The 10,614-nt window shown below is 61.3% G+C and overlaps 1 protein-coding gene across 1 annotated transcript in view; it reads right to left on the bottom strand.

Annotated features, from left to right (window-relative positions):
* Window positions 1-10,614, bottom strand: part of TRAF3IP1 (TRAF3 interacting protein 1) — a 33,284-nt gene that overhangs the window by 19,206 nt on the left and 3,464 nt on the right. Inside the window, exons 6-12 of the mRNA XM_045294461.1 lie at window positions 9,104-9,175; window positions 8,188-8,251; window positions 6,292-6,393; window positions 4,195-4,296; window positions 2,499-2,519; window positions 1,072-1,156; window positions 526-609 (exon numbers count right to left, since the gene is read on the bottom strand). Coding sequence (XP_045150396.1) covers window positions 526-609; window positions 1,072-1,156; window positions 2,499-2,519; window positions 4,195-4,296; window positions 6,292-6,393; window positions 8,188-8,251; window positions 9,104-9,175 — 530 coding nt within the window. The remainder of the gene's footprint in view (window positions 1-525; window positions 610-1,071; window positions 1,157-2,498; window positions 2,520-4,194; window positions 4,297-6,291; window positions 6,394-8,187; window positions 8,252-9,103; window positions 9,176-10,614) is intronic.

The raw sequence follows: 10,614 nt of genomic DNA, 5'->3' as shown, positions 1-10,614 counted from the left end.
ATGAGTGTGTTAATTCAACTGTGTGTGTGTGTGTGTGTGTCAAACTTCCAGCACCACTGACTGCCGTTTCTTCACTTTCATGTTTCCGTGTAGCCGAGTGTGTGTGTGTATATGTGTGTTAATTCAACTCTGTGTGTGTGTGTGTGTGTGTGTGTGTGTGTTTTCCAGCACCACTGACTCCCATTTCTATACTTCCATGTTTCTGTGCAGACACCGACTGTGTGTGTTGTGTGTGTGTGTGTCATACACCTGCTCCAAGTCCTTCACATGCACAGCTCAGGGACACCAGCTCCGTCCACCACACGGTTCTTCCCCGGGTGTCTCAGGGTGGACATCACCAAAGGAAATGAGCTGAATAGCTGGCCTGCAAGCCCACCTGGAGGCCTCACACGGAAGATAGGCCTGGCCACTGGCTTCCAAAGCCCACAGGAAGCCCCCCCACCTCAACCGCTTTCCATCGCCATATCCCGGCACCCACATCTGGGGGAGCCCCTGAGACAGCGGGGACCATGGAGTCAGCCTCACCTGTCAACAGCTAACACCTCTGAGCTTTCCTGTCGCTTGATCCGGGGAGGGGCCGGTCTGGCGCTAGCCGGCCGAGGTGTCTTTCTGAAGCAGACAAGCGAGACATTCCAGCTAGGACGGGTGAACCTGGCCATTGCCAGCCCTGGTCCCAGGGCATCAGCAGCACCCTCGGGTGGCCGTGCCCTGCAGAGTACAGCCCCCTCCCACCGGGATCCAGAGGCTAAGAGGGGCCCCTGCTTAATCTTAGTTGCTGGTAATGCCAGGGTGTTACTATAACTATCAGAAATAAAAGCATGGTGTAGTTTAGCCGTAGGCGCAGACTCACTAGGCCCCCAGAATGCTCAGAACTGAGTCAGCAGCAAAGGGGGTTCAGTGCTAGCTTTACCGCTCGTACAAGTACGTCCTCAGGGTTAAGCCCGAGTGTGAAGTGAACAGCCAAGTTACAAAGTAAGACTGAGGGCAGTGCTCGTGGTGTCCGGCTGCAGCCTCCCCGACCCCACTCCAGGATAAACTAGCCTTCCAAGGTGATGGGGCCAAAAGCCAGACCTGAGGCTGGACGCCAGCTCGCTGGGGACTTCCGCGTTCTCGGGCACCTCAGACTTCTCTTGGTCCGCAGGCCCCACTTCTCTCTCTAAACAGGAGACAAGTCAGTCACCAACTGCCGGAGGAAGACCCTCTGTGCCCGTGACAGGACACGACAGGCTTCGCAGAGCGGAATTTGGAGGGGACGCCAGTATCCATGTTCAGGAACCCTTTGCTGACACGTCGGTCAGCTAGCTGCGAGGCCCAAGATAATCTCGGCCTGAGGAAGGGGACGGGCGTGAGAGCCAGCACCACACCACCGCCACGACGCAGAGACTGTCACTACTGCCACAGGACGACACATGTGGTAACTATGTGCACACACAACGGGCTGCAGAAAGCTCATGGGGAAACTCCATGCCCGGTCTGTTCTGATCGCCCCTGCATGCAGGACGAGTCCTGGTGCCAGTGCTTCTGTGCTGGCCAACCTCAAGGCCAGCAGTTCGAAACCATGAGCCAGCTCCTCAGAAAGACGGGCTCACTGCTGCTCCTGTAAGGATTCAGTCTCAGACACTCACAGGGGCCACTTGCCCTGTGCGACGGGGTCGCTGGGGTCAGCACCGCCGCAGCAGCAGGGAGGGCATCTCGTCTGTGGGCATTCACTGAACCGCCAACAGTGAATCAACACCATGCGTTCTACTTTTCCTGAGCTCCGGGACTTAAAAGGGGCTTTGTTTTACCTTTGGCTCTGGACCACACCAATTATCATCTTCACAGAGTTTTCTTATTTTGATGAGATGTCCAAATGAATAAAATAACTAAATTGACTCCATTATTAAAAGTAAAAGAGCTTTCTATTTCAGAGCAGCGGTTCTCAACCTGTGGGTCTCGACCCCTTTGGGCGTCGAATGACCCTTTCACAGGGGGCGCCCGTGATGAAGTAGCAACGAAAATAATTTTCTGGTTGGGGGTCACCACAACATGAGGAACTGTATGAAAGGATCGAGGCATGAGGAAGGTTGAGAACCACTGTTTAAGAGTGTAATAAAAATAGAACAAAGGAACTTTTTATTCTGCCTTATTTTTATTGCACTGGAAATGTAATTTATACTGAAAAGATATTTACGCTGTGGGGGAAACCTAAAATGTGTCCTTTTGGAATAAAGCCTTACACCATAAGCCCCAGGTATCTCTCCTGACAGTGAGCGACTTTCATGAACATACCGTGATGGTATGAATTATAAACCTGAGGATGCACAGTAACAGTGCCCTGACACACACGCTCACAAGGACACACACGCTCACAGGGACACACACGCTCACAGGGACACACACGCTCACAGGGACATACACGCTCACAGGGACACACATGCTCACAGGGACACACATGCTCACAGGGACACACACCTACAGTGACCCCACACGCTGACAGGCTTCCGGCCGTTTCTTACCTGCATCGCTGGCAGAGTCCCCTACAAGAAAGCATATCAGAAAATCAACATTTGGGTCAGGAAGCCCCAAAACAGCAAACGTGCATTAGCAGAGCTAGTGGGGAGTGGGGTGGGGGCAATGCCTGCGGGATCTGCTGGGCTACAGTGGCCCCTCACCACAGAGAATGGGATGGGGAGGGGCCACACTGGCCTGGGGTGTAGTCCCGAGACCAGACAGTGCCAAGGGCAGACTGAGGGCCTTGGCGACAAGAGGTCAGCAGGGCCTGAGGGCCCTGGACCAGAGACCGGATGGAGACAGGCAGCATGGGGCCCAAGGTTGAAGCTGGGGCTCTTGGGACCAGCCCGAGAGATGGAGCAGGCACAGAGGGTGGGCACTCCGGCATGCTGCGTGAGTGGCAGGAGGGGCCCTGACAAGGCCGGCTCACTGCAGTCCTGTGTGCTGAGATGCAGATGGGGTCCCCAAAGTCCAAGTCCCCAGCTTTTATCCGTACACACCCACCATCGGGGTGTCTAGGGGCTGGGGGAGATGTGGGTTCACAAGGCGCTCAGACAGCACCGAGAGGCGGTGGCATGTTCTCACACGGGGACACCATTGGGGAGGACACACGGACATTCCCTGACCCCATGGACACGTCCTGCCACTGGCCTCCTGACTCCTCAACCCTCCCACCCCGAGCAACGCCATCCTCACTGAAATGCCCCCCCCCCTTTGGTTTCTGTGATGCCCGCTGCTACTCTCCTGAGAGCCTCACCATGGGCCAGACACTGTACCCCAAGGGCTACAAGCGACCGCCTAGACCCACCCACCCCAAGGCAGCAGAGCCACAGCATGTTGAGTCCCTACCAGCGATGCCAACTCCAGCTCGGCAGCACCCAGGAACCTGTCATCTCTCCCACTACCCACCATGTCTCCCCCGGTCCCTCCTCCGCCTGCCCCTCCTCTAACCCCTGAAGTGTAGCAGGGTGCTCTCTTCAGCACCACCGGCCCCGCCGCCCAGTCATCGTACTAGACTGCCAAGGGGGCCCTCAGGGCTGGGCCCTAACCAGCCCTCCATCCACTTGGCCCCATGGCCCCACCCAGGGCACCTGCAGTCCTGTCTCCAAAGAGGCTGTCCTCACCACTGCTCTGTCTCTTCCTGGGGCAAGACGGGGCCACGTGGTCGGAACAGTGCGTGTGGACACGTGTATCCTGACCACGCACACCCAGCAGTCAGGACTAGCCCGCCACACCCTGCGTCCACCATCCCGAGGCGTGGCCATGCCTGCATGGCCCATGTTCCCGGGAGAATAGAGCTGTGACCTAGGGTCCCATGTCGGGGCGGAGGTCTGAGACAAAGGTGGAGCAGAAGTCAGCTGCCAGCAGGGTCTCCTGAGCTGCCACTCTGAGGAACCGCTGCAGAGGCTGCAGCAGGGCAGTCGCCTGGGGCACTGCTGGGCTAAGGTCCCTCAGGCAGGATCCACAGCAAGCACGGAGCCCACACAGGCCCCCTGGGGGGCCACACAGGAGGGAAAGGCCCGCGACCAGGCATCGCCCCTGATTCCACTCCAGCTGACAGAAAGAACCAAGCTGTGGCCAGGGCCTCCCCGGAGGAGTCGAGAGACTGGTCCCCGGTGGGTCCAAGTGGACCTGCAGCGCAAGGGGTCCCCCACAGCTCCGCCTTCCTCTGGCGAGGCATGGGGAAGGAGTCCCCCTTACCTTTGGGCTTTGCTGCCGGCCCAGCCAGGAGGCTCTCTGGCCACAGCATGGCGGCACTGTCGCTGGAGACACTGGTGGCAGGAGGATGAGCATCTTGGGCCCCTGACACGAGACAGGGCAGGGCCAGCCACTCAGACAGCCCCATGCACCCACCACCGCCACTGCCCCACTGCCCACTGAGCTGGTGAGACCAGGGTCCCCTACACTGAGGCAGGGGAGCCCAGACTAGACTGGTGGGAGTGGGGCCCCACATCAAGGCAGGGGAGCCTAGACCAGACTGGTGAGACCAGGGTCCCCCATACCGAGGCAGGGGAACCCCTCCAGTTCCTATATCTGGGAGCAGCAGCCCCACAGTGGTCTGGCCCCGGGGCTCAGAAGCAGCGGCTTGGCTCAGGAGAAGCAAAAGGAGACGCCAAGCCCTTTGCACACAGGCTCCAGGGTGGGGGTGGGGGTAAAGGGGAGGACTGCTCTGCCCACCAGAGACCCCAGGACAGTTGTGTGGGGTCCCATCGGCACTCAGGATGGGGGAGGGCACTAGAAGTCCCTCAGGGAAGGGTTTCCAGCAGCATTTGTGGGCAGGGGACAGCACAGTGTGGGGACGCTGCTCACGGCCACCAGGGGGCAGCCCGAGCTCGGGCTGTGACTTCCCAGCAGCCTGGCTGAGCCCTGGCCCCCCAGGACTCCTCTACTTTTAAGTGACAGTTCTCTTTCTGGGGTGACCCGCTGGGCTGCCAACCCCAAGGTCAGTAGTTCAGACCCACTAGCCTCTCCACAGGAAAAAGAAAGTTTTCCACTCTGTAAACAAGTCACCGTCTTGGAAGCCCACAGGGGCAGTTCTACCCTGACACAGGGTCACGGACAGGACTCGAGGGCAGTGAGGGTTTTGGTTTAGATGGGAGCCCGCTTCTCCCAGAGTAAAGTTAGCTCTGTGTGCCTGATCTGGGTGCTCTGTGGCCCTTTCAGGAGCCTGCCAGGTCTGTGGTTCAGACCCAACCCCTTGCTTTTGGGAGAAAGAGGAGGCTGTCAGGTCCCATCGAGATTGACGTCTCTGAAACCCTGCGGGGCAGCTCTGCTCTGTCCTGCAGGACCACTGTAGTCTGAGGCCCCCTCCCCCACCACGAGTAAGCTTCAGAGACATGCCTAAGGGGACCAGGGCTCCTCCCCTCGCCAGCCTGGCCAGCCGGCATTCAGGGTGCCCATGTCACTGCCCTGGGACCATGTCCACACTGTGCACACAGAACCCGAGCTCAGAGCTGCCCTCGGCCCCACTGCCACACCCTCATCCTGGCTACAACATGCCCCCCATCTCTCTCTCCATCTCTCTCTCTCTGACTCTCTCTCTCTCTCTCTCACTCTCTCTCTCTACCCGCCTGCTGCCTGGCTCCCAGCAGTGCCCTGTCGCCCAGGGACACCACGCCTACCCGTCAGGAGGAGCCTCTCTGTCCCTGCTGGTCACCACGTGTTCCCGTCATCCCAGTGGCCCGCCCTGGCAGCAGGCCCTGCTGTGCCCACGAGGACCAGAGTGCAACCCCCCAGAGAGGGTGTTCCCCGAGGGACAGGTTGGGCAGCGGTGGGTGCTCACTGCTAACTCACAGGTCTCACCCCTGGGGTCAGGAGTCCCTTCGGACCCTATAGGTACATACTGACGGCATGGACTGAAGAGCTGAGGCCAGCGCCCCACGGTCCCATTGAAAACGCAGCCCCTCGGGACCAGCTGGGGTCGTGGGCAGCTTTGCAGGGGCCGGGAGCAGACGCCCCTACAGCCTGTCCGGTGGGGCGTGTAGGGGAGGGGGGGAGATTAACACTAAGGGTGCTCCACCGGACCAGCCACATCCGGGCTCCACACAGACGGCACTGCCCGTGGCGGGGAGCCTGATGGGACTCTGAGTGCCGTGCAGGCAGAACAGGTGAGGCCTTGCTGGCTCTGCTCGGCAGCCACCTCCGTCAGGTAAGGGGGTGCACAGAGGCATCAAGTGCAGCCCACTCCCTGTGCTTTGTGCTGAGCCCTGGGCCCCTGGGAGGGTCTGGGCGAGAGGAGGGGCCCCGTGCTGAGCCTCAGGTCCCACGGGAGGGTCTGGCTCTCGGAGGGGGCCTTACCTCCTTCTGGGGCTGCCGTGGCCTGACCTGCTTCGCTATCTGGTCCGCACGCTGCCAAGGCAGGCTCTGCAGCTCTAGACGGGACACTCCCTTCCTTTCTTCCTGACATAAAACAGTGACACCAGACCCGCTGGGCCGGCGGGGGCCGGGCGGCTTCGCTTAGGTGTGACGGGGCTTGGTGGAGGGCAGGGTACCCTGCAGGGTCTGCCCCGTCTGGTTCAGTGGGCAGTCCTCAGACTCTGGGGGACCCCAGGCACCCCCTCCCAGCCCCAACCTGCCTCCCCCGTGCTGCACAGACCCCCCTAGTTCACCGGACCCTGCTGAGCCACATGCCTACAGACCTCACTGCCCACCCCCACCTTGGCTCAGTCTCCAACCTACTGGGGCCACTTGGCCCACCATCCAGCTTGATCAAAGTCACTGGGCTCAAACAAGGGTGCCCCCAAACAGCCTTCTTCCACCCCTTCTTCCCTCAGCCTCCCAGCCCAGCGCCCACCGTCAGACCCTGAGTCACCTGGGTCCAGCCATTGCCTCTCACCTGGATGCTCCAGTCCCAACTCTGTCCCCCACCACCCACCAAGGGCCCTGCTCTTATTTACACCCAAGCTCCCAAGGCCCTGTCACCGGGCCTTGCCTACTGGTCAGTGCCCTGGGGCTGGCCTCACCCATTCCTGCAGGTTGTGCGTCCTCCTACACCCCAGTGAGCTCTCTGTCCAGCCACCCCCTCCTCAGAGCCCCAAGGGGCCCTCTCCCACTGCTCAACACTGATTTCCTTCCCAGCCAATGCTGTGCCCCCACTCCGGGGTCAGTCCCTCCCGGAGGGCAGAGGATCCGTGGCATCACGAAGTTGAGGAGGGAGGTGCAGGCTGAGGAAATCTCCCCCTGAAGCCCTGGCCCTGCTGTGTGGTCTCCACTGAGCCTGACCTGGTCCAGCTCCCATGGGAACAAAGAGCCCACAACTAAGGGGGCCGGCTCCCACCTACGGCCAAGACCACCCCTCGGAGGAAAGGGTCTGCCCACCGGCTCTCAGGCCCTCTTCCTGACACGGACATGTGCAGCCAGATAGGAGCCACCAACACGTCCAGCCCACAGCACCTGAGTGCCTGCTGTCCACTGCCAGGCGCCCCCACTGCAGAAAGAGCCGCCCAAGCCCGGGCTCAGATGCGAGCTTATAGGGTCCCAACTGATTCCACAGCTGTCTGGGAAGCAAGTGAAGCCAAGCCTGAACCCGGGCCAGCAAGCAGGTAAAACATTCCCCAGCCAGGACAGCCGCTGACCGCTCTGGGTCAGAGGGAAAGCACCTGGGTTTGGCTTCTCGTCCACCCACATCAGCACCCCTGAAGTCCACCAGCAATAAGCAGGGGACCCAGTCCTCTCCCACCTGGAACCTAACCCCAGAGGGCCCTGAGATGACCCTAAAGGCTCCCCCAGAGCGGTTCCCTAGCCTGGGCCGTGATGGGGATGCAGCTGGCCCTCTGTCCCATGCTGCCCCCAACTGCACGTCACCTCCTCACCCTGCTCTTCCCTCACGAGGTGCGGGAAAAGGTCGGTGCTTTGGACACTGCTCGTCCATATTCCAGTCAACTACCCTCTGATCCCCGACACACCAGCGTCTAGTCCCCGGGCGTCAGGCTGACGCTCTGTCCCACCTCCTGGGCTGTGCGAGGAGGCCCTGTCCCTGCAGCTGGCCTGCCCCTCCCTCGGGAAGGTATTTAGCCAGCCTTCCAGCATACGTCCCTCTGAAACACGCACCGTCCCTCCGTCCCCGGACCCTGCAGCCAGCCCAGGTCTCCTGCCACAGCGGGGCAGCTCACTGCTGCCCGGCACTACAGCTACGACTACGACCGTACGACCGTCCACACGGAGAGCCGTGCAGGCACGTGCGTGTCCCAGTACCTTCCCCGGAGGTTTTCGACCGCCGTTTCGACGCCTTTGTCGTCTGCAACTGGGAGACCTCAGTCTGAAAGAACAAGAGGGGGGGGGGGGGGGGGCTGTCAGCGGGCGTGGTCAGAGAGTCTGCCAGGCTCAGCTGGAGGAGGGGCGCAGCGCTCCCCAGCTCAAGCCCCTGCCCGAGGCTGAGGTCGCAGTATCTGCATCGTGTGTGGCCTGGGGCCGCGCCGAGAGGAGCCCCCTTAAGCCTCTGCTCGAGGACAGATTGCCCTCTTGAGGGCACGTGGGCAGCGCTGTGAAGGTCTACACTCCATGTCCCGTGAGCATGTCACAGAGCACAGCTCACCTGAGCTCCGTGGGAAGAGCCCTGGTCTGCGCAGCTCTCAGCCGCCACACAAAAGGGCCCCTGCCGTCCACACCCCCATAGACACACCCCCCAAGCTGCCTGAGAGGTCTCACTGGATTTATAAAAGGGACCCCTCGGGGGCCCATGGTGGCTCCCAGTAGCCTGGCACAAAGTCTAACTACTACAGGAAGGGCGACCGGAAAGGGGTCGGCCTGGCCTGGCCTGCACTCCCACCCTGTGACACGCGGTGACCGTGGCCCAGCAGAGCAGGGAAGACACCCCCACCCCACTCCCCAGTCCCTCCAGACACATGGTGCCCCTAAGGCTCATCCCCCCTGCACCCATGACATGGTCCCTGTGCACCACAGACACTGCCGGGGAAGCAAAGTTCAGAGGTCCAGATGCCCGCCCAGGGAGTGGACATAGCAACAGCTGCACCATTACAGCCACGACTGGTGCGTCCACCCCACACCGAGCCCGCACTCTCCCGGCCACCCCGAGGAGCAGGGCGGGCAGGCAGCAGGGCCCTCTTGGCTGTCTGCTGGGGCGCCTCACTGTGGTTGCCATCACACTTACCTCCACCTCGGCCTTGGTGTCTCTGAGAGGCCCGTCTGCTGGCTTCTTAGACCCCGCTCCTGCGCCTGCAGACTACAACGGGAAACAGAAAGACAAACTCTTCCAGGTTGGGAGCGTGCCAGCCTGTTACACCTACAGACTGGGACCCCAGACACTCGGCTCAGTGCTGGATGGAAGGCGACAGAGGCCAGACAGACGGCTTCCCAGGAGGAAGGACTGAGGCTGTTGCTGTTGCTGCTAGAGACTGCGGGGGGCGGCCAGCCCCACATCCGAGAGTGAGCCCCAGGGGGTGGGGACAGTGAGTCCCAGGGCAGGGGGACAGTGAGTCCCAGGGCAAGGGGACAGTGAGTCCCAGGGCAGGGGGACAGTGAGTCCCAGGGTGGTGGGGACAGTGAGGAGGGAGGTGCAGGCTGAGGAAATCTCCCCCTGAAGCCCTGGCCCTGCTGTGTGGTCTCCACTGAGCCTGACCTGGTCCAGCTCCCATGGGAACAAAGAGCCCACAACTAAGGGGGCCGGCTCCCACCTACGGCCAAGACCACCCCTCGGAGGAAAGGGTCTGCCCACCGGCTCTCAGGCCCTCTTCCTGACACGGACATGTGCAGCCAGATAGGAGCCACCAACACGTCCAGCCCACAGCACCTGAGTGCCTGCTGTCCACTGCCAGGCGCCCCCACTGCAGAAAGAGCCGCCCAAGCCCGGGCTCAGATGCGAGCTTATAGGGTCCCAACTGATTCCACAGCTGTCTGGGAAGCAAGTGAAGCCAAGCCTGAACCCGGGCCAGCAAGCAGGTAAAACATTCCCCAGCCAGGACAGCCGCTGACCGCTCTGGGTCAGAGGGAAAGCACCTGGGTTTGGCTTCTCATCCACCCACATCAGCACCCCTGAAGTCCACCAGCAATAAGCAGGGGACCCAGTCCTCTCCCACCTGGAACCTAACCCCAGAGGGCCCTGAGACGACCCTAAAGGCTCCCCCAGAGCGGTTCCCTAGCCTGGGCCGTGACGGGGATGCAGCTGGCCCTCTGTCCCATGCTGCCCCCAACTGCACGTCACCTCCTCACCCTGCTCTTCCCTCACGAGGTGCGGGAAAAGGTCGGTGCTTTGGACACTGCTCGTCCATATTCCAGTCAACTACCCTCTGATCCCCGACACACCAGCGTCTAGTCCCCGGGCGTCAGGCTGACGCTCTGTCCCACCTCCTGGGCTGTGCGAGGAGGCCCTGTGCCTGCAGCTGGCCTGCCCCTCCCTCGGGAAGGTGTTTAGCCAGCCTTCCAGCATAGGTCCCTCTGAAACACGCACCGTCCCTCCGTCCCCGGACCCTGCAGCCAGCCCAGGTCTCCTGCCACAGCGGGGCAGCTCACTGCTGCCCGGCACTACAGCTACGACTACGACCGTACGACCGTCCACACGGAGAGCCGTGCAGGCACGTGCGTGTCCCAGTACCTTCCCCGGAGGTTTTCGACCGCCGTTTCGACGCCTTTGTCGTCTGCAACTGGGAGACCTCAGTCTGAAAG

Source organism: Echinops telfairi, unplaced genomic scaffold (assembly GCF_000313985.2).
Source record: "Echinops telfairi isolate 266 unplaced genomic scaffold, ASM31398v2 ScPeMD7_3;HRSCAF=10, whole genome shotgun sequence".
NCBI classification, from domain to species: Eukaryota; Metazoa; Chordata; class Mammalia; order Afrosoricida; family Tenrecidae; genus Echinops; species Echinops telfairi.
This window is presented reverse-complemented; position numbering and strand designations above follow the sequence as displayed.